This window comes from Arachis duranensis, chromosome 3, assembly GCF_000817695.3.
Source record: "Arachis duranensis cultivar V14167 chromosome 3, aradu.V14167.gnm2.J7QH, whole genome shotgun sequence".
Lineage (NCBI taxonomy): Eukaryota > Viridiplantae > Streptophyta > Magnoliopsida > Fabales > Fabaceae > Arachis > Arachis duranensis.
The window spans coordinates 120,877,917-120,901,636 of record NC_029774.3 but is presented as its reverse complement, the minus strand read 5'-3'; the positions used below and the strand labels follow the sequence as shown (position 1 = coordinate 120,901,636).

Here is a 23,720-nt window from a genome sequence, read left to right as displayed (position 1 = left end):
TACCCAAATAATAAAAGGATTATATGTCACGTATCCCGTTAAATCCAGATAATTAGAATTCAGGAGAATATGTTTTCAAGCTGTTGTTCAAGTATAGAGCTTTTCCAAGTTATACAAGAACTCAAATAGAAAGAGGGTCATACTTCCGTTCCACCCAAATTCATAAGATAAAGAACGAAAACAATTCTTAAATATAAATCCAAAACATAAATTAAAATAGAAAAAGTAATAAAATCAATCCATACAAATAGACAGAGCTCCTAACCTTAACAATGGAGGTTTAGTTGCTCATGAAATATAGAATGTAAATTTGTATAGAATTCCCTAATGGAATCCCTCCAATGTAATGTACCTAATAGAAGAGAAGTCTCCCCTTTTTATAACTAATCCTAATTAATTTAAAATCTAATTATCTAAAAATAAAAATAATATCTTTTCCTAAAAGATAAGATTTGAATTTAAATTTGAATTAATTAATAGATTTTCAGTTGATGGGTGGGGACCACTTACTTTGTCCATTCTGTAGCTTCTAATCTGTATTTTCTGGGCTGGAAAGTGGGTCAAAACAGCCCAGAAATCACCCCAGCATTTTCTGTATTATTGCAGATCGCGTATGTGACGCGTTCGCGTCGTCCACGCGTTCGCGTCATTTGTGCATATTCCAGTCCACGCGTTCGCGTCAGGCATGCGATCGCGTCATTGCGATTTCTCCATTCCGTGCAGTCGCGTGAGCCATGCGTCCGCGTCGGTCTTCGCTGGTCATCTCTTTGGTTTCTTCTTTTTCTCTGCAGAAACTTCATCAAATCTCTCTGAATGCTACCTAAAATAAATAATATTGCACAAAACTCAAAATAGCATCCATAGTGGCTAAAATATAATTAATTCTAAATTAAACTCAATAATTTAGATGCAAATTCACTAGAAAAAGATAGATAAGATGCTCACGCATCACAACACCAAACTTAAACTGTTGCTTGTCCTCAAGCAACCAAAACTAATATAAGCTTATGATGTGAATTTGCATGAGAATGAGAGTTTGATTAAGCTCATGTCTCTTTTTATAGTGGGGTTTATAATTGTAATCCTGAATAGGTTTGGCATCTCACCTCCTTTGAATCAGAAGAATGTTAATGTCATTCGGAATTAGAATCCAGATAATATTATGAATTCTCTGATCTTTATATTTCAGTTTAATCCTTGAACACAGCAAAATTTACTTTAATTTATTTTTCTTTGGTGCTTTGCACCTTGAGCCTAGTTGTGACTTTAAATGTTTTGTCTTAAGCTTTACTTGACACAGAAACACCACAAGAACTTAACTGGGGAACTCTCTTTGAGTTCTGATTTTTCTTTCAGTTACTCCTAGACAGTGGTGCTCAAAGCCTTTGGCATACTCTGTTAAACGCACTCGGTCTCGACTCTAAATGTTCTGTCTCAAGGATTACTTGACACAGTCACACTACAAGCATATGACTAGGGAAACAACTCTTTGAGATTTTAATCATGTCCGACCTCCCTAGTCATTGATGCTCAGAGCCTTGGACCTTGCTTTTGTTTATTTATTTATATAATGATTTTTTTCTTTTGCTGTTTCTTTTGCTTCAAGGATTAAATTTTTGTTTATTTCAGAGAAGTCATAATAATTCTCTAAATTCCTGTTCCTTATACATCAACATCCCTTGATTCAAATTCAAATATGCACTGTTCATATCATGCATTCAAAAATCACAGAAAATACCACCACCTTTAAGTAAATCAGACTATTCTTAAAATTAACTCAATTTCTCATGCAATACATCACTTCTTTTTCTTTTCTTTTTATATTCAAGTTCAATGAGTGGTACATGAAACATCTTTTCAGAATTAAAGCAATTAAAAGAAAACTAATCCTAGGATTCTAACTAATAAAAGATCATGCAACAGACAAAGTAAAATAGCAGAAAATCGGAACATAACATAGAAAAAGAAAGGATGAATAAAAATGAAAGGAACTCAACCACCTTAGTTATCCTTGCGATCGCTTTATTTTTCAGGTTGTGCTCCTCCGTGAAGATGATTCGCCTCCCTTTTGGTGCCAGAAAACCAATACGCGCAGCGTCAACACCAAACTTAAAGGTTTGCTTGTCCTCAAGCAAAGAAGTACAGAAAATAGAAGAAACAATTATTAAAAGGAGAGAAAAATAAGAGGAGAAAAGAATAAGAGATAATTAGGATTGGGAGAGAGAGAAAGAAAACTGGGCGGCGCAAGTGACGCGGCCGCGTGGGGCACGCGTTCGCGTGATTGCGTTTTAGTTAGTTGACGCGGTCGCGTCAATCATGCGGTCGCGTGACCCATGTTATGCTTTGGGCACGAGTGCAGCCTCGCGCCTGCACAACTCTCTGTTCGAATTTAAATATTTGCCAAATCTGGGGTGACGCGATCGCGTGGGGCATGCGATTGTGTGAGTGGCTTCAGAAGGGAATGACGCGGACGCGTCGGCGACGCGGTCGCGTCATAGGGATTATGCGTCTAGCACCAAGCCAGCACCACTCCAGCACAATATTTGGTTGTGCACCCTTTTTACGTCGAAAATCAGGGTACGCCGCCGCGTGGGTCACGTGGTCGCGTGGGAGGCTAATATTCCCACATGACGCGGACGCGTCGGTGATGCGGTCGCGTGGGGCGATTTGTGCCACTGGCACGCCTCCAGCCACGCTCCAGCGTGACTCTCTGTTCATTTTTATTTTCTCCCTTCTCCTTGCGACGCGGACGCGTCGCTGATGCGGTCGCGTCGCGTGGCATTTTTTTTATATATATAGCTTGAGGTGTTCGGTTCTTGGGAGAACATAGCTGCATGATCAAAAAATTAGTAAGAACTCAATAAAAATAAAATAAATGCGAAAACTACTACTACGAAAAACAACTAAGAATGAAAAGAAATGATCATACCACGGTGGGTTGTCTCCCACCAAGCACTTTTAGTTAAAGTCCTTAAGTTGGACATGTGGTGAGCTCCTTGTCATGGTGGCTTATGCTTGTACTGATCTAGGAATCTTCACCAATGTTTGTAATTCCAATGGCTACCAGGATCCCAAACCAGGCGTATAATGCCTTTGAGCAGATTGAAGCAAGTGACAAGGCCCCAATAGTGTTGATTGTGGGAATGAATCCCAGGGTCCCAAACCTTGCTTTTACACCCGTCTTCTTGTGGATCACCATTGTTCCCACCGGGTGGCAAGCAATCTGAATTCTCACAGAGACATCCAAACAACTTTCTAGACCCAGTCAAGTGAGCTCTACACCAATCCTTGCACTTTAATTTGGAGCATGCAACCATACTGAACCTTGCTTGACATTTCTAGCCACTAACCATCTTCCTCTTACACTTAATGCCACAAAGACCTCTAAGTTGACCATCCGTTTCCAGTAGCCCATATTCAAGTGAGAAAGTCAATGTTAAGGGTAGAAAATTTACCCACTTGAATGTTGTATTGGATGCTGGTGGTTTTGGGAGAGGTCTTGCAAGCTCCACTCCCTTGTGTTCTTCTTTGAATTCTTCTACCTCTTTGAAAGCTTCCTCAATTTGAACCTCTTCTTCTTGGTAGCTTTCTTCTAATGCAATCTCTTCTTCATTACTTACCAAGGACATTGGAGGTTGTGCATCTTCCTCTTCTTCTAATTGCTTGCTTATTTGGCTCATTTGCACTTCCAAGTTTCTAATGGAGGCTCTGGTTTCCTGCATAAAACTTGCCAAGATTGCTTCTAAATCATTGTTCTATTGGGACTGAGAAGACTGAAACTGGTGGTTATTAGAATTATTCTGTTGAAAAACACCCTGAGAACTATGATTAAAATTTTGTGGCCTCTGAGGTTGCTCTCCCCACTCAAAATTTGGGTGTTGGGTGTTGATCGTTAGGACTTGCATGCCACTCATCTGTTGAGTAAGTAGACTTAATTGCTGAGTCATAAGCTTGTTCTAGGCAAGAATAGCATTAAGAGTTTCTACTTCCATAAACCCTCTTCTTCTGAGAAGTCTCAATATCTGATGGTAGCTCTTGACATGGGTAGAAAGATGATGATTCTTGGTAGTTGGAACATGGAGCACTGAAGTTTCTTTGGTTTTGGCTTTGCCAACCAAAATTTTAATAGTTCCTTCATCCACCATAGTATGAATCACTACTTGGATGTAAGTAGTAACCCATGTGATCTCTTTCCATTATTTTTCCTTAACACAAAACACCAAAAAGGATTAAACGCACCATGTGGTAACCAAAAAAGTAAAGAAGAAAGAACAGAAATTTTTTTTTGGAAAAGAAATAAAAATAAAAGAAGAATTTAAAAATAAATAAAAAGAGATCAACTAAAAATTAAAAAATTAAACAAAGAAAAATACTAGTATTTAAAAAAAATTAATTTTTTTAAGAAAACTTACTATGATGACACCAAACTTAATTTCAGAAAAAAAATATTAATATTAAACTATTTTATTTTTTTAATTTTATTTTACTTTATTTTTACGAAAACCAAATAATAAAAGAAAAAAAATTTAAAACGAAACAGGAGGGAGGGGGACGAACGAAAAGGAAAATAACGTAAAGGAAAAAAAAAGAAAAAAATTAACGTAAAAAAAAGGAAAAAAAATTGAAAGAAAAAATAATAAAAAAATAAAGAAAAACGAAACAAGGGAGGGTTGCTAACGAAAAAAAAAAGGAAAACAACGAAAAATTTAAAAAAAATTGAAAAATAATAAAATAATATTTAAATAAAATTAAAATTCAAACGCCTAATTTAAATAATCAAACAATTAATAGTTGTTAATTACAGTCAATTTCCATCAACGGTGCCAAAAACTTGGTGCGGAATTTATAAACCACACTTAACCGCCAAGTGCACCGGGTCGTACCAAGTAATACCTTACGTGAGTAAGGGTCGATCCCACGAGAATTGATGGATCAAGCAACAATGATTGATTGATTGGCTTAGTTAGGCAAGTAGAAATTGGTTTTGAGATGTTCAAAAGGTTTAAGTTCGAATTCAAAATATCAAAAGTATAGACAATTAAATAAATTGGGAATAAAATATGGATAAACAGTTAAGGCTTCAGAGTTATCTATTTTTCTGGATTAACTTTTCTTACTAACTATTTTAATTATGTAGGATTTAATTTATGGCAAAATATATGTGAGTAGACCCTAATTCCTTAGACCTTCCTAGTCTCCTCTAAAATTCATTAACATCCAATTCCTTGGTCAATTAATTTCAATTAAAGGGTACATGATCAAGTTCCAGTTTGCATGCCACAAAAACTCTAATTACCCAAATAATAAAAGAATTATATGTCACGTATCCCGTTAAATCCAGATAATTAGAATTCAGGAGAATATGTTTTCAAGCTGTTGTTCAAGTATAGAGCTTTTCCAAGTTATACAAGAACTCAAATAGAAAGAGGGTCATACTTCCGTTCCACCCAAATTCATAAGATAAAGAACGAAAACAATTCTTAAATATAAATCCAAAACATAAATTGAAATAGAAAAAGTAATAAAATCAATCCATACAAATAGATAGAGCTCCTAACCTTAACAGTGGAGGTTTAGTTGCTCATGAAATGTAGAATGTAAATTTGTATAGAATTCCCTAATGGAATCCCTCCAATGTAATGTACCAAATAGAAGAGAAGTCTCCCATTTTTATAACTAATCCTAATTAATTTAAAATCTAATTATCTAAAAATAAAAATAATATCTTTTCCTAAAAGATAATATTTGAATTTAAATTCGAATTAATTAACAAATTTTCAGTTGATGGGTGGGGACCACTTGCTTTGTCTATTCTGTAGCTTCTAATATGTGTTTTCTGGGCTGAAAAGTGGGTCAAAACAGCCCAGAAATTACCCCAGCATTTTCTGTATTATTGCAGATCGCGTATGTGACGCGTTCGCGTCATTTGTGCATATTCCAGTCCACGCGTTCGCGTCAGGCACGCGATCACGTCATTGCAATTTCTCCATTCCACGCGGTCGCGTGAGCCATGCGTCCGCGTCAGTCTTCGCTGGTCATCTCTTTGGTTTCTTCTTTTTCTCTGTAGAAACTTCATCAAATCCCTCTGAATGCTACCTAAAATAAATAATATTGCACAAAATTCAAAATAGCATCCATAGTGGCTAAAATATAATTAATTCTAAATTAAACTCAACAATTTAGATGCAAATTCACTAGGAAAAGATAGATAAGATGCTCACGCATCACGGACCAACCCATCGGACGCCGACGACCGATACTGCAATCAACAATGGCAGATCATGGTACGCCCGTTGCATCCAACAACGTCAACGACGACACGGCCCAGGTACGGTTGTGGTGCATTGGCCGTTTTTGTTTTTTATTTATTTATTTTTGTAGTTATGCTTATGCTGCTCCCGATTCTTTTGAATTAGTTGTATACCACAACGTACTAACAAGTGCCCAATGCTAGGAGGACCATATAACACCGGGCCCAAACGACAACACTTCAAACGACGCGTTGCTGGAAAAAATGAGAGAGGTGCTCGAGAACACAAAGGTTGGTAACACCTGTCTCAATTTTCGCTCTAACTGAATCGGTAAATCCAACCATCTGACAGATCTGTTACGATTTTCCATGGAAGAGCACGCAACGCCGAATGGACAGGGTCGAAGCGGAAATGGTGACGATTCGGTTGTTGGCGGGCGGTCTCAAAGAGCTTGTCACCCAGGCGCTGAAGGGACCTGCGGATAAAGTCAATGCAACGTCCGATGAAAATTGAATTGAGAAACAGAAACTACCGGTCGCCGACAGGGAACACAAGCACAACCCGATGTCACGTGCCTCCATTCCCAACCGTAGATAGTTGATGCTTCCAAGAACGATGAGGAAGAGACTACATCAGTCGTCGACAATAAGCAGCGGCGGAGACGTCAAAATGTCTGTTTACGATGACGACGACGATCCGAAACGGGCCATGTACCCAAAGATGTGCAGCTCAAACACGCACGCCGTCGAAAATGTGCCAAAGGGTGGCATGGCTACAAACTTATTCAATCGATTTAAGGAAAAGGCATACGGGGGTAACCGAGGGACTATATCGCCCCAACGGAGCAACAATGCAGACAACCCGACAGGGCGAATGGACTACAGCCAACGCAAAACAAAAAAGACAGTTTTCCCTTTAACACGATGACATCATCCGACGAGAGCTCATCGAAGCCGAAAAGCAGCCACGGACGGACAGCCAACACCTATAAGCAGATTCCACGACGACCCCCGTCAAACTTGACCAAGAAGGGAACAAACACCACCAACGCATGGCCCATCTCTCAGCACGAGATAGACATCTGTAAGTATGTCTACGACCATGATTCCGACCCAACGTGAGTATTCTATCTGAACATCAATGACTGAATCTGCCGTGCGGCGTCATTACTGCCGGAAGGCTGTTAAATTACCCTAGCGGGTGTAACATCTTCCATTTGTTGACCGCAGGGAGATCGTTGTACGCATTGGGTCGCAACATGCAACTCGTTCTGACATGGGATGCCTGTTAGACGGATGGCAACCAACCCCGGAGGCACGTAGCAATCCATCGTACCCTCTTCGAATTAATGGATTTATTTCTGCTGACCCAGGTTTATTATTTCCATGCAAAGTCTGATTTTTTTTCGAAAATGACTTGCAAATAATGGAGATGATCACGATCATGGTTGCATCGGAGGGAGAAACCGATGGAGATCACCCTCGATCGGTGTGGTGCTTGCATCCGAATTTTGCGGTACGGCCAAATCATAATTCCGTAGTTTATTTTAATGCATAACTATGATTTAACGTTCTCTGTTTTAACATGAACCATGTACCATTGACATGCACGGTGACTTGTTTCAACCTCTGAATACTCCCTAAGTAACCAGGCCGATGTAATGGACGGCGTCCACCCTAAAATTTTGGCGCAGCGATACGGGGAAGACCACATGCACCCGATGGAAGACCTGCACATTGTAAGCTACCGACCGATAAGATTCTTGTACGCAAGTTCTGATCATGGTCGGACTGAATTATGACTCTCTTATGGTTTTCGGCTTTTTCTATCGATCGCAGGTCTATATGCCAGTACTGGAAGAAGACTGTGACAAGCACTGGTTCTTGGCTGTGGTTGACCTGTCAGAGAAGCAGATCTTCTAATTTGACATGAATGCAACTAAAGAATCAAAGTCAAGAAGGAGACGTGTCATGCAATGCATTGTAAGCGACACACATAATTAAATTCATCGTCCTATCCGAATACGCTAATCTTTTTTATGTTGGCGAATCTGTGCCAGCTGACTGCACTGGATGGAATTATTGCAACTGACGGGTATAAAAAGTTACGCTCTAAGAGCGCTCCCGAGTTTGCCAGTTTGGACATCATGGCCCCACTGGGAGTGCCAAAAAACAGCAGCAGTACAGACTCTGGCATTTGGGTCATGCAGTGGATGGCAATGGGACGGAGGTTCACGTACGCGGTGTTACCAATTGTAAGTTAACACATGCATACAGGTAAAATGTAATTGCCCTGTGTGTCTCTAATAAACGCCGCATTGACCATTGCAGCTGGACAAAGAGAAGATCAGGATAAAAATGGCAATTGCACTGCTAACGGGAAGATGCAACGAGGAAAGTGGTGCATTGCTTGCTAAGTCGGCGGAAGCGGCCAAGTCGGGAAACCGTGTCTAAAATACGTGTGAAGGGGCCGAATACAACGGTTTTTTTTGTTTAGTCATGCACTGCAAATTTTTTGGTTGTTGGATGCATTGATACCGGTTATGTTATGTGACATTGTTGGGCCTCCTCAATGGACGGACAGTCTTCGTGGACTGATTATATCATGGGCCATATTTCTTGTTACTTTTATTGTATCTTTATGTTGGGCCCTTTATGTTATTTAATGTTATTTTCCAGCATGCATCTTCGTTGAGGATGATCGGCGGTGTCATCGCCACCATGCATCAAGTTTTCAGAGCTTCTGTCAGATGTGTAGTTGACATGGGCAGAGCGAGGAGTTTTGCCTTCGATGAAGAGGAGAGGAGCTTCGATTAGGGTCGGGTTTTAGGGGTTGGGTTGCTAGACTAGTTCGGGTTCTGGGTTTTAAGTCGAGTCGGTTTCTCTGGACCAACACCAATTCAAAAGAAAATGTTATTTTCCAGCATGACCAAACAATAAAAAAAGAGTTTTTTTTTCAAGGAAAAAAATTAGAAATGGTAAATATACAAAAAAAATTAAAAAAAAGAGTATAATTATGAACAACTTAACTGCTTCAATCGCATACATCAATCCATCCATCCATCGCCAAGTCAAGGCTCATAATACGAAGTGATTATTCACTGACCCACGCAATGGAACGAATGATAACATTAGATTAAGGCTAAATTTAAATCTTGGGCTCATTCGGTGGTTATCGCATTTTTTTGAAATCCGGTAATTACCCTTGGTAACTCCACCTACATTAATGCCCCATTAATGCCCAGTCTAATCAGGTTTAAGGGTTATTTATTAAAAAAAACCTTAAAAAGGCGGGAGTTGTTTCGCCTGTTTAACGCGCGTACGTTTGTTAGTCAACAAAAAAAAATCGCATACTTTTCGAAGAAGGGAAGCCATTGTTGGAGACTCAAAAGCTTCCGGCAGTAAAGAACCGAAACCATCAAAGAAATCACAAGCGAGGTATCACAATGTCGTCGCTCGCTGATTTCCACTTCTTTAGATTCATAATCCCCAACATGGAGAATCAAATTGTAAGATTTCAGTTTTTCTGTTCTACTCCCATAACCCCAAGGCCCGCATGCAAGCCCACATCATTATCGATTTCTTACTCGTGCAGAGAATGCCGGCGGCCTTCTCCAACGTTGTACGGGATAACATGAGCAACCCCATCGAGGTAATCACCACAAATGGTCAGTCGTGGAGCATCTCATGGGTTGTCAAGGAGGAGCATCCGCATCGAATCGTCTTCACCGGAGGCTGACGAGCCTTTTACGAACACTACCATCTTCGAATTGGTGCCTCAATGCTACTATCATATCACCAACCAAAGTTTTTCTATGTGGCCATCCACGACACAAGATTCTGCGAGATCAACTATGGAAGGTAACAAGATTATTCTGGCGGGTTTTCTGTATGCACTCGGCTAAGTCGTTTGTTTTATGCTGTTTTACGTTGTACCAGAAACTTGCGAAACGGAAGTCTTCCAGCAATACCCGCACATGGCAACTATACAGTCCAGTTCTTCGCGATAATCCCGGTGAACGACCCTGATACACTGGTATAGATGCCAATTTCAATTCCTTTACCACCTGCAATCATCAATCCATCTATGTGTGACACATTGTAACCCTTTTTTTCCACCGTCCACTACAGATGCTCTCGCTGCGGTTCTCGTGGGATTATGGCCGGTCCCTACCATGACCCCTGACCCTAACCACGCCTACAGGACATCGTCATCGCGTGGGCTGGAATATGGAACCTAATGGGAGGGTCGTGCTTTATGGAGGATGGGACGCTGTCCGGGAACACTATTGCCTAAGGGATCAGTGGCTTGTGCTATTCTGCTATCACGAAGTTTAAAACACAATGTATGTCATGTTCTTCAACGGTCATACAATGGAAATCAACTACTTGGCCCATGCCGGGCCGGGGACAGACTGCACTTGTATAACCTATCTGACGGCCCACAGGACAAGGCACATAGCCGATGGGTTCAGATCGAACAATCCGTTCTTTGTCAGTCCAATCGTGCACCGCCTGGCAACCCATTTTCTCGTAAGTGTGCCGATAATTGTTTTTAAAGGCAACTATTTCCTATCCTATTGTTCTAGTCAACTATTTTATTGCTCTCACCCTAAAAAATATGTCTTCGCTTCCAGCTGAATGTCCCCCCTCTGCCGGGAGTATGCGAGGATAGCCCAATTTTGATTACCAACGAGAGGGGCACGTGGACCGTTCAGTATACGCACTATGTCGGGAGGACGAATGGATGTTTTGGAATGGGCTGGTCTGCCTTAGCAACTGCATGCCAACTAAGACACGGCCATGTGTGTGTCTTCGAACGGCTGGCGCCGCAAAACTACCGGCTACATATATATTGAGAACTCCTGTATCCTAAACCCCCAGCCACCGCCCCCCAACCCCATCCAAGTAACTCGGTCCATGGTGTTTTCTTGCCTCAGTTTGTCAAGTACGGTGGTATAAGCTGCATGTCCATACATCTATATCTTTAATCTATATGTTATTTCCAGGCATACAATTCTACCTTACCGTCATTAACTTATGCTTTAGATGATAAACACGATAATCGTTTCTGTTGTTAATGTGCACGTAGCATTGCAAATGGACTGATCTCCCAATATTAGAAATGTATGTCAATTAGTGCCTGTGAAGTTTGAATGTAATTTTAAGCTGTGAAGCTTGAATGTAATCTGATTCACTTCACCTACATTTTGTAGCTTTGAATTTTGAATTTTGAAACTTCACACTGATTTGTTAATACCCTAAAAATGCTAATTAGTAGTGGTTGTTTATTGATTTAAAGTTGTTGCTGTGCTTCATTTAGTGCATTTTATTCATCACTTCCGGTGTTTTAAGCATGTGTTTTAAATTACATCCAGAAGCCATGATCCCTTACAAAGAATTTCAAAACCGCGATTGAACCACATGCATTTTCCAACGAGTTTTTTTAGGAGACGTGCATCTGAATATCCACTAAACGTTACAACCAATTACATACAAAATATCCACTTACCATACATACAAAATATCCACTAAACATAGAATCGCTGTAAACATGCCCCTAACTACCATGTCCGGTTCAACAAAAGGGTGGACAACGACCAATTAATAATACATCAGGTTTGACAGTGGATTTGCAGCTATTCGCATGACACCACTTCACACCTACACTTCTTGAATCCCTATTAAAATCAGTGATATCTATAGCACATCCACATACCAAGGAAAGCCAACATAGCAAAAACTTGTTTTAACGTTGATGACCTATAGACGGTTCTGTACCCAGATGAAATGCAGACAATATTTGGTGTGCGGCTATAGCCTACCGGAGAACGTGAAAGGGTTCGACCAACCTACCGTTGCAACACACGGTGGTGACGACTGTAGGCCCCCTTTGCTCAATCGGCGAGAGACATGACTGGCCCGGACGTGTTGGTCCCAGCAAAGTCGCTGTTAGCAAACCCATCCTGCGTGTCACTATAGTAGAATTGGAACGAAGGAATCTCCGCGGTCGCATACAGATCGCCGGATAGGTTATCATAGAGCTGACACCAATGTAAAAAACAAATGATTAGATCCATTTAACAGAGCAGAAAACTTAACTATATCATCTATAAAGCGACCAACCCACCATGTCAGAGTCCATCGAATCCATGTCATCTACAACTACGCTGGATGATTCCATTGTGTGGCGGTCCGGACACGTCGTCCTGTTGTGTCCCACCTCCCGGCACAAACGACATCGCTGGGTTTTCTTTCCACCATGAGCATCGTTACCCTTTGTATTGTGCCTGGGTGGATTCCGCGCCGGGGTCTGCCAACCTCAGTAGGTGGCCCCTCGAGTGGAAAACTGGTGTCCCCTGCATCTTCGTTCTCGAAGTGCTTCAGCATCAGCACGGCAATGTCTCTTGCAAACTGGAACTTTTGGGTGTTGTGACATGCAATCTTGCACACTTTCTGGTACCAATCCATCAGACACCAGTGTTGTGTCAGTTGTACAGAATCCCAAATCACGCCCATCGACTGCACCGCCACAAGTTTTGCATCCTTAGTCCATCTCGGTAATATCAGAGACCTCGGGATCTCATGAACATTGTTAAGAACAAGCACTACAATTATATGTTCGCAGGGGACCCCGAAACATTCTATTCTCATGCACGTGCCTCGGACCTCCCTCGTATCAGACGTTGCAACAACACGCCAATCCTTCCCCGGAGTGCCGTATCGAGAGACGGTGTGGATAAAATAGGAACCGTTGTCTTCAGAGTCAACCACCCTCATTGCACAGGCCCTGTCAAGAATGGAAACAAACAAATAGAATATCGCACGAGTGTAGTTGTCGGCTGCACTCCGCTCCAGTTGTTTCAGGTTGGTGGTCATAACAGGGTCACCCTTTGCACACTCGAAATCAGCCTCCACCTCTTTTGCATGCACGAACATCAAGCATCGATGGAAATGACGTAAAAACTCAGTGTAACTGTATCGAGACTTAACATACCGTGATATCACAGCGTGCAAGCCCTCGCACCTTGATGTTGTTCGAAATCTGGCAAAGAACTTTTCCCGTATGTGTGATGTGGCCCAACTGTGCCTTCTCTTGTACATGTCATGTACCCATCTTTTATCGGCGACGCCAAATTTCTCAACCATCTCAAACCACTTTCTCTGAAATGTTCGGACCTCGTAGTCGCCAAGCATGCAATCCCTAAACATCCTGGTGAATTTGGGCTTTCGGATGTTGCTCGTGACGTTTCGGAGTAGATGCCAAGCGCAGAGTCGATGATGAGCCTCTGGAAAAACTTGCTCGATCGCAGACTTCATTTGCCTGTCACCGTCGGTTATTATGGACACAGGAGTCTTCCCTTTCATTGAAGTTTGCAACTGCTGAAGCAGCTAGACATAGGTCTCTTCTTTCTCGTCTGCCACCAGTGCAGTGGCAAAGACAACCGTTTGGTTGTGGTGATTCACACCGGAGAATACCACAAGAGGTGAAAGGTAAACGTTTTTCTTGTACGTTGCATCAAATGCAACCACGTCTCCAAACACCTGGTAATCAATTTGGCTGGTGCCGTCACACCAAAACAAGTGTTGCAACACGCTTTCACCGTCAACAACTTCCTTGTAGTACAGTGCTGGATCATTTGCCTTGCACTCTCGGAGATACCTTAGGCACGATTCCGCATCTAGGCCACCCTCCCTTCGTTGCTTCGTATTTACATTGTGCATGTCCCTTGTTGTGTACGGGACATTATGATACCCGCCGGCCAGGCTCGCTATAAAACCGTGGATTCGAGAGACGCCAATGCCTCCTTTGCGCATGTCGTTCATCTGCTCGATGTCTGCTTCGCTCATCCTCTGATGGCCCGGGAGCATGGAAGAAAATCGTAACTCAAGAACGTGGTGGTTATGCGCATCTGAAAAGTACGCAACGTGCCAACGTCCTGATTCATCGTCCATGCGGAGTAGCATCCTTGCAGGGCATCCATACCATGTCTCGGCCCTCGGCCTCTTTTGCCGGTTAGGCATCGAGTAGAACTTCGGGGATCGGTACCCTTGTCGGTGGCACACGAACTCCTGTCGTATCCTTACTTCGCCGCGTTTTTCGCTTCTGGAACGTCTCGCGCCGAAGCCATGATGCTTTGCATATTGCTGGTAAAACTCAAATGCAATGTCAACATCTGCGAAATTAAACCGGAGAACATCCTCCTCGCTCAAGTTCAAAAAATCAATCCAACCTATCGACTCCACAGAATCAACAGCGTAAAACTCTTCTTCCGCATAATTGTCAGACATTCCTCTGGCGCCGTCCAAACTATCTTCCAATTCAACCGCATCCCCATTGTCGACATCGGCCTCTGCATGATGATCGTGTTCTGTATCATCTTCCTGAAAGTCGTGCTCGTCTGACTGCATCCCTGCAGAGCGTTCGCCCTCAACCGGATGGTCGTGTTCTGTTTCATCTTCCTGTAAATCGTACTCGTTCAACTCCATCCCTGCAAAGCATTCACCCTCAACCAATCCAACTCCATGGTCTGCTTCACCCCCAGTGGTATCTTCATCCCCGGCAACCCTGTGCCAAACAACAACAATGCGGTAATTTAGCGAAACACGCAAAATTGGGGGATGTACTTCAAAGACAATTGTAGACCTATGACGAAGAAAAAGGGGGATATTTGTAAATCAAGTGAAGGTTGATAATACAACAGGTACCTTCTTTCCATTATGGAGACGGCGAAGCCATCTACTGCCGAAGACAACCGACAATGCAGATCAGGTACCGTCGTCGTCAGAGGTGGTGAGGCTGATTGTGTGCTTGGATCCGCCTAAACAGAATCGTTAACACTGAACAATTTCTCAATCCCAAAAAAAAATAGCGTTTCGTGGTTCAAAATCTTTGAATCTCGTCGGATGAGTTGCTGGAACAACACGCCGCCAAAGCCACCGTCGGTGAGTGGGGGGGAGAAGAAGAAGTTAGCTGAGTCATTCTCGATGGTGGAGATAGGAAGGGACGATGCGATTGCGACGGAGGAGAAGAGAAGGAAGAAAACCTGGGCTAGAAGAAGAGTTAGCCGTAGTAATAACTGTTAACTAAACTCGAGTATCCAACTAATTGTAGAATTAACTTAAATGTATTTATTTTAAAAATTGAAAATTGACCCCTCTATTTTATACGAAATTGTAGAAAACACCCAACAAAAACAAGTATATATATTCTTGCACTACCTGGCTGACCGGTGCGCCAAACACGATTTTGGCGTTTCGATGCGCTAACAGAGAGCGCGTACCGAATCCGTGCCCATCTAAAATATAGAGATATCTGTCAATAAGTAAACACGCAATATTTCTCATTTTGGCGTCAACTCCCCACCAGGACTTTGATTATTATTCTGTGTTGAGTGTTAGATCTTATAACACCCCTTCAGTCTGAAAGGAAAAACAATATTCATTTTTATACATTAAAATTTAATCCAAATATTCTTTTAACATGTTATCCGATTAAGACCAACATTCAAGTATACTAATAAGCATCTATTTCAAGTATGGACTAAAATAAATTTAAGTACAAAGCCAACATAAACCATCTTATGAAAACATCCAGGTTAAAAGATATCTACGTTTGAGTCTAAAATCTCGTATTTGACTCGTCTCCTCTTACTATCTATTCTAAATAAAAGACAACCAAAATGTTTAAATGATTGATCCATCTTGCTTCATTAAAAAATAAGCCACAGTAAGATATATAAGGAAAAATTTCTCACCACTGAAAGCACGACATCCGCACATTTAATTGAGAAAAATATTACAAATATCTAAGGAACATTACCTAAATTTTATCCTACCTAACAAATTAGGTCAAGGGTATGAACTTGGAAATTGCTTATAATCGGTAGGAGAGAATGCATTCCGATCATTGTGCTAAAGAACCTTACCAATTATAATTTGACATAGGTTGAAACTGATTCTACTAGACAGTCGTGGTTTTGAAATAAATTGTCATTAAATTACATGCAATACATACCAAGGGGCATAAGAAGTTTCTTCAAGTGGTTCTCACCTGCTGCTTGCATCAAATGGATTTGGAAAAATGATCAACAAGTCGGCACGTTACATAAACAAGCTTCCGACAAAGTACAACTAATGTAAACTCTGATCCTCCACTATAATCAAAACTTCCTCTGACAAAGAATTTTAGTACATTTAACAGGCCCTATTCGTAGTCACCTGAAATCCAATGTGATCTATGTCACCACAAGAAAGTTACCGATACCCTCCTCTTCCTCCTCCTCTTCCTCTTCCTCTTCCTCTTTCTCGACCACCCCAGCCCCTGCCTCTGCCCCTTGGACCACCCCTTCCACCACCAGATAATCCTTCCAGCGCTCTATTGACAAGCTGATTTGGCAAACCGCCACCACCTCCTCGACCCTTCTTTGATGGAATATTGTTGGATCCATTAGTAGAACCAGAAGATCGTTTGGATCTGAAGTAAAATAAATAAATAAATAAGTTAATCAATTTCAAATATTTATATTGCACAAAGGCCAAAGCCATGAGATCTTTGATATTCCAAGCTAGGGGGTGAACATGGCCTGGGTCAGGCTGGGTTTTAGTTAGACCCGGAGCCGATTGTAATATGTTTCCGGTTCTATTTTAAAAACCAACAACCACCCTAAATTAACCCGAAACAATATGGTTAAACCAGGTCAACTCAATAAATTATATAATATTTTAAACCCTAAAAACCTTATCTGTAAAGATTAAATTTAATAAATATTATATAATATTTGTACGAAAATAAATTATTTTAAGGCAAGAATAACACAATATAATGTAAAAGATATTAATTGAAATATAAAAACATAACATTTCATTACTAATTCCACTTGAAAGTATGTATTTTATTTATAAAACATGGGCTCAGGCCAAGGCCGAGTCCAAGTCTAACCAATGCATGACCCAAACCCAGCACAAAAAGGACATCGGGTAAAGATAACAAAACCAAACCCAGCAAAATATGCTTGGGGTCCAGGCCAAGCTGGGCTTTGAACACCCCCATGCTCTGTAGAGCAAAGGATTGTGATGAAAAAGCTACTGTCACTAGGGAAAAAGAGTAAAATGATATTTAAAAGAAGAGAAGGAACTATACCCAGTTGCTGGTGTGGTAGATGACGCAGGTTTTGTTGCCTCCTTCCAAGAAAGGTTGACTCGCTTATCTCCAATGAAAGTCGGCACTTTAGCATGCAATGGCTGATCATATAAATCAAATTAGTAAATATATATAAGAAAATAGAATAACGTATGTGACAGCACATCTGCAAAAGAAGCTGGCACTGCAGCCCTCTTACCTTTGTCATGGTCAAAATGTTGTTGCAGGTCCGCAACCCAGTTGTAGCATTCTGTTTCTTAGTTTTCTGCAACATCGTGTAAAAATGTTAGCACACAACATAATCAGAGAAAGGCAATACATTACTTCAAAACCACAAAAACTCACAATTTTTTCCTTTTCTTCATCAGTTTTAGCATCAGCCATAGATTTGCTGTTTTCAGCCATTCCTTGTGTTAATTTCTTAATCGTGGCCCGGGTGAACTCCTCAACATTATTCAACCTGGGTGAGAAAATAACAAAAAAAAAAGGTGATCAGAAAACAAAAATCATCAAAGTTTGTACAAAACGGGTCAAAAATGGTAAAACAATGGAAAAAAGTTACTAGTAGACCACTCTCAAGAACAGGACTGAACAGTCACTGAGAACTCACAAATAACAAAGTTTACTTCTTATTGAACTCTGAAAAAGCCTATTAATATTAAAATGTTAATAACCCACCCCTGCTAAGTGCAGGCTTCATACAATGATCAGGTTATAATATCCATTTCATAAAAGGGTATTACGTATTAACTTTGGGCTGAATTGACACCCAACTAATAACAATAGGTTCAAATGGCACAATAATCCCCATAATAGATAGTAAAGATGAGAGGTACAATCTATAAGGAAAAGGAGAATTTAAAAACAGTTGGGCACCAAAATCCAGATGATGGGAGAGTTGGTAAACAAGGACAGCACTAACACGATGCCAATTGAGATAAGTAGAAATCATGAATTTTCACAAAGATGTTCCAGGCAGGGAAGCCTTTTAAGGTTATGAAAAAGTTAAAATGTCTTAAAATTTGAAAGAATAGAAACAGGATATGGTGACATAAGAGTCGAGAATGAATTCTTGAAAGAGATTGAGGCAATGTATAGATTGAATATGTATGGCCTTGGTTCTACTGAAGATCACATAACAAGAAAAATCTACTAACAAATATGAGGATATGTTAAATGATCTTAAGAAAATGAAACAAAAAATCTGGTGAACTCTGTTTTATTTTTATTAAAAGATGGATAATCATAATACCTCTCGGTAAAATCATTGTATTGCTCTGAAAAGTCCTCTCCGAGCCTATCAGATGGCTGACCAGTAACAATCTTATAACCGCATAAACTGTTTGTAGCATTGGGAACCTACAGAATAATCAAATTCAGCCATGCCTTGCATATAGGGTGCCAACACAACATTATGATATTTTCTTAAAGATAGAGGTAATACCTTGTGAGCGAGGTGATGAAACGTGTACAACAAGCACTCAACATATGTAAAGTTCATCTCCTCCCCAGACTTCTTCCAAGTCATATATTTCTGTTAAGAGCAAGCCAGCTTAATGAAACATAAAAAGAGAGAAGAAATTACACCCATATAGAGCAAATTGATATATTGTCCGTAGTCCTGAGATTTTTTTTTTGTATTAATTGAGGCTGTGAATGATTATGCACAATAATTAATCACATCATTAATAAATTTGACTCAAAATGAATATAGTCTTCAAAAAGTGACCTTACTTTTGTCTTTGTCAGGACTCATGAATAAATATAGGATATTTAAGTGATCAACGATGAAATAAACTTTGAAGGAATAAACTGATATAATCCAATCTTTTAGTAATCAAACATTAATTCTTTCATAAAAATAACGAAGTAGAAAATTTGAAGGAACAGAGATTTGACCTTTCATATAACAGAATAAACTAGACTTAGTAGACAAAAAACGTTAAAAGTTTTCATAGCAAGAAGCAGTGCCCTATCCAAGAATTAACGCATTGAAATATGTCAAACATGCCATTTTTAAATAACATATACCTTCAGCAACTGAACAATAGAAGGAAGCATTTGGCGTGAATCTTGCGGTGTTGTGTAAGGTGAAAATTCTGCAAGACTTCTGAGCAAATCTACTTTCCGTTCCCCAGGAAGCTGAGAGGGATAGAATCATTTTAAGAATAAATTGATAGACATGACTATTCTTCCCAACTTAATTATCTAAAGTATTACCTGGTCAAAAACAGGTATTATGTACTTGTTTATATAGTTGAGAAATTTGTTACTAGATGCACCCCTCTGCAAGGAAAATATCAAATAAATAAATAAATAAGAAAAAAGACTAAACGAAAAACAGTATGAAAACAATAAAGGGGTGTAAACACTCCTTACCACAACAAATGGAAGTGCCATATGAAGGCATGATATCAACCTGTCAATATGATCTGCATCGGAAACCTACAAATTGCCAGTTTTAAGAAACCACAGCATGAGACCAACAAATAACAATATTAAACATGCAACTAATATTACGCCTAAAATCATACAATCTTGTATAAATATAAAACAGACTCTTTTGATACCCAAAATGACCAAGTTTGTGTGTGCCCTTCAATGATTCCAATCAGCTCTTTCATCCTCTCAGGCGGAGCCTTCTCTCCAAATAGGTTCAAGCTCTTGAGGAAATCTATAAACATTCTAAATTCTATACCAGTTACATCTTCTACACTCTGCGATGAAATGAAACCAAAAAAATTCATCAACATCCAAAGACACAACAACAATAGCAGAGAACTAAACTCAATTGATAAAAGTAACAAGATAGGCTGATTAGGAATACCTTTTTTATGAGATCAGTTATGTGTCTTTCCATTTCTTCTTGGGGCTTCAACAGTTCAGCTTTAATAGGGAAAACCTAAACAAAGATATCTGAAACTCAGCATATGCTTATATTTTAATGATGCAATAATAATAATAATAATAATAATAATAATAATATGGACATTATAGTCAAACTTTCTCTACTCACCTTATCTCGAACAAAGTTGATAACCTTTTCACGAATAACTTCATCTGTACTTGGCTCTTCAACACTCCCAATGTGCTTAAACAAAGCCGTCAAAGAAGCTGCATTGACAATCATGCTATAAGAGACAACCAAAATGCACCACTAATTATAATGTTTGGAATCTATAAATAATATTGTATGATTATTTCAATATTATTAATTAAGCATTCAAATATGCATTATATAACAATACAGGTTTTCTCTTTAACTGTAGCTTTCAACGAAAAAATCGTAAGTCCACCAACACTATTCCCTGCAGCTTTATTTACAAAATTATTGAACAGGCAATTAATCCCATCCTTGCTATCTGAGCAAATGTTTCAAGTTTTATCTCTTCATCAATCCATACTATAACATGATACAGGTGATCTTAATTGGGTGCAGGGAAGAAAAACTAGGGGGGATTTTCTAAATAGGACTCACTATTCATCCCACTATTGTGACGACTCCAGCCAATTGACAAACCAATACTTTCAGAGTAACATATTTCCCAAAAGCACATACCATGTCCATCAGTTAGGTGTTAGACAAGAGTATTGTTAGATTGCCATTTTCTTTTTCCATTATACATAGATGACAAGGCTTGACATGGATCATGCCTGATGGCTCCGTTGTTTATAGATAAGATTGGCTAGTTTTACTACCCGTGAAAGGAAAAAGTTGCACATAGAGTAAATCAAATGTAAGATCAGCTTGAGAATTAGTTTACATGATAATGAAGATTAATATATCAGAAGAAGTTCTTGAATTCAAGTTTAAGCACTTTACTACCAGCTACCAACTATAGGGCTTTGGATTGGCATTTTGCTATATTTCTATTCCCATGTCACGTTAGTGTACATGCAACTCAGCAATCATCACACTATGCAACACCTAGAATTAGAAGCAAGTTATTTTTGCTTTAGAGTAATGTGGACACACTGTTTTAATCTAGATTAACTGAAGGTGCTTAATAAAATTTAAATCATTCAACTACCATAATCTGCTCTGCCAGAGAGACTTTTTCCTAGCATAAGGGCAAATCAGAATACCTTTCACATCCTGTCGCAGCAGAGACATAAGAGCCTTATGTACAGCATCACGCTCCACGAATTCCTCTAAAAGCAACAAGGGGGTAAAAATCAGAATCTCAATTGAGACCAACGTCTTAAGAATGCAAAATCTTCAAACAAAGACTGCAACATACCAGACCCAAGAATTTGCACTAGAATATCAACCATCTTCCCAATGTTTTCAGGCGTATCCTTGCAGAAAAGAGGCAGTCCTCTAATTGCTTGCACCCGTACCTGTACAGCAGGATCATAAATTCATAACACAAAAGAGGGAAAACAAACCTCAGGAAAGAATAATAACACTGCATTCCTTCACTGGAAAAAGAATAATAAATAAACACAACAAGAACAACAAAGCCTTGTCCTACTAGGTAGGATCCACAACATAGATCAAATGACTAACATTGCTCCCTGTCATGTAAAGACGAATAAAATAAAAAGAAACAATAGATATGCAGAATTAAAAGCAGTATAGCTACTGACCCCAAGTTCTTCAGCCTCAACCAGATCAAGATGGGCGTCAAGGGCGGGACCAGAGAGGTCAGGGAAGAACTTGTAGAACCTAGGAATAAGCTGCGCGGCGAGCTGCTTCGCCTTTACGCTCGTCTTCGCCGCATCTATGATTCCCTGGTAATCATTCACATGCTGCCAATCCAAACAAACAAATAAACACGATTCAAGACACAACCATTACACAATCGAAAACCCTAGTACTCCAAACTGAAAAGGAAAAAGTAAAAACACATAAAGAACTTCAATAATATATGTTTCGTTAGTAGTAGCTGAAAGAGAGAGGTGACCTGAGACTTATCGGTGGCAGCGTTGAGCTTCTCGCCATACTCGTAGAGCTTCTCGATGTAAGCAGCCTCTTCGGAAGGGTCAGTCATTGGGATTGGAAGGTTCTGCCACTGAAATTGGAATTGAAATCGAAGGGATAAATTAGCTTGCGACGAAGAAGAACCAAAAGGGGATGGGTTTTAGGTTTATGTTTGATTTGAGTGTGGTAATCTGAGTTGTTCTCACTCTACGTTGAGGAAGAAAGAAAGTGTGAATGTTAACTGACTAACTGTAGCAGTAAACTAGTACTGACCTGAAGAAACAGCTCAGCTCTCGTCTCACGCGCGCGAGGGTTGAGTTGGGAATTGGGATTCAGTGATGGAGGGTCGACCTCGTCTTTCGATGGGGTGAGTTCAGTTTCCTTCAGGTAAACGCTAAACCAATACTGCACCGTTTCGTCTTTTATCTTCTTCACTAGGGAAATTCAATTATTTATTCACTTGGATGTAAACACAGGTCATTCTTATTAATTACTATGCGTGTGTTTGAATTACAATTTACAAACAGCAATTAGTATAAAATTAATTTTATAAATTTGATTTTGATAAAAAATATAAATTTTAGAGATATATATATTATATTTTTTTTAATTTTAAGTATTAACATCAAAATGTTAATTTAGTATTTACATGATATTCTTATTCTAGTACTCCAATAATCTTATTCTTAATATTATTTTGAAATCTATGATTTTAATTATTTTTTATTACTTATGATTAATTTTTTATTTAATTTGTCTTTTTTAAAGAGATCATAATTTATATTATAAAAAAATTACACTAAAACATAATACACGAAAATTACAATTATAGAAGAGAGTACTAAAAATAATAAAATTAAATATTTATCTTGATAGTGATAAAAATAAATCTAAAAATTTTTTATGATATTTTTATATAGATATTTTTAGTATTTTTAGTATTTTTTTAATATGCTATAATTTTACTATTATTATTTCATACAAAAAAAATAACAGGTAAAAAATTTATATAAACAAAAAAAATAATAATAATTCTATAAAGAATAATAATATCCATGAGAGAGTAGTAGAAAAAAATATTATAAAAAAATAATAAAATTAACTATATAGAAAATAAATTTCAATCTAATATAAAAATATAAACATAAAAATTATAATTTTTAGCTTTAGCTAAATTTGAGCTGGAGAGCAAAATTACGTTTACATTCAAAAGAAAAAATTATCAAACTAAAAAATGAAACTTTCAAAAAAATTAAATATACATTTAATGTTTCAAGCATGAAGCTAAACACATTTTATTATTATGCCATAAAGACTTAAATGGTAACGAAATCCTAGTTAAATTTACATAGAATTTACGGGTTACGACTATAATAATACTTACTTTAGATGACAACTTTGTC

General features: G+C 39.1%; 3 protein-coding genes across 3 annotated transcripts; all 3 read right to left on the bottom strand.

The window, feature by feature from the left end:
- Nucleotides 1-12,415: 12,415 nt before the first annotated feature.
- LOC107480691 (protein FAR1-RELATED SEQUENCE 5) lies at nucleotides 12,416-13,618 on the bottom strand. The gene has a single exon (XM_016100854.3). The coding sequence runs from the start codon at nucleotides 13,616-13,618 to the stop codon at nucleotides 12,416-12,418; it is 1,203 nt and encodes a 400-aa protein (XP_015956340.1).
- Nucleotides 13,619-13,634: 16 nt separating this feature from the next.
- Nucleotides 13,635-15,705, bottom strand: LOC110279476 (protein FAR1-RELATED SEQUENCE 5-like). The gene is made up of 2 exons (XM_052259577.1): nucleotides 14,960-15,705; nucleotides 13,635-14,819 (listed from the first exon to the last, which is right to left on the bottom strand). The coding sequence occupies exons 1-2, from the start codon at nucleotides 14,968-14,970 to the stop codon at nucleotides 13,643-13,645; spliced, it is 1,188 nt and encodes a 395-aa protein (XP_052115537.1). The 5' UTR covers nucleotides 14,971-15,705; the 3' UTR covers nucleotides 13,635-13,642.
- A 306-nt stretch (nucleotides 15,706-16,011) lies between these two features.
- On the bottom strand, nucleotides 16,012-22,579 carry LOC107480744 (apoptosis inhibitor 5-like protein API5). The gene is made up of 16 exons (XM_021139046.2): nucleotides 22,301-22,579; nucleotides 21,984-22,145; nucleotides 21,635-21,734; nucleotides 21,480-21,545; nucleotides 20,410-20,507; nucleotides 20,221-20,295; nucleotides 19,964-20,110; nucleotides 19,773-19,838; nucleotides 19,614-19,679; nucleotides 19,425-19,535; nucleotides 18,838-18,927; nucleotides 18,646-18,752; nucleotides 17,739-17,853; nucleotides 17,593-17,658; nucleotides 17,394-17,494; nucleotides 16,012-16,727 (listed from the first exon to the last, which is right to left on the bottom strand). The coding sequence occupies exons 1-16, from the start codon at nucleotides 22,385-22,387 to the stop codon at nucleotides 16,508-16,510; spliced, it is 1,677 nt and encodes a 558-aa protein (XP_020994705.1). The 5' UTR covers nucleotides 22,388-22,579; the 3' UTR covers nucleotides 16,012-16,507.
- Nucleotides 22,580-23,720: the final 1,141 nt, after the last annotated feature.

Coding starts and splice junctions, on each gene's coding strand:
- LOC107480744 (XM_021139046.2), bottom strand. CDS start 22,387: ATGACTGACCCTTCCGAAGAGGCTGCTTACATCGAGAAGCTCTACGAG. Junction 22,146..22,300: donor CTGCCACCGATAAGTCTCAG/GTCACCTCTCTC, acceptor TTGGATTGGCAG/CATGTGAATGATTACCAGGG. Junction 19,839..19,963: donor CACAAACTTGGTCATTTTGG/GTATCAAAAGAG, acceptor GGCAATTTGTAG/GTTTCCGATGCAGATCATAT.
- LOC107480691 (XM_016100854.3), bottom strand. CDS start 13,618: ATGAAAGGGAAGACTCCTGTGTCCATAATAACCGACGGTGACAGGCAA.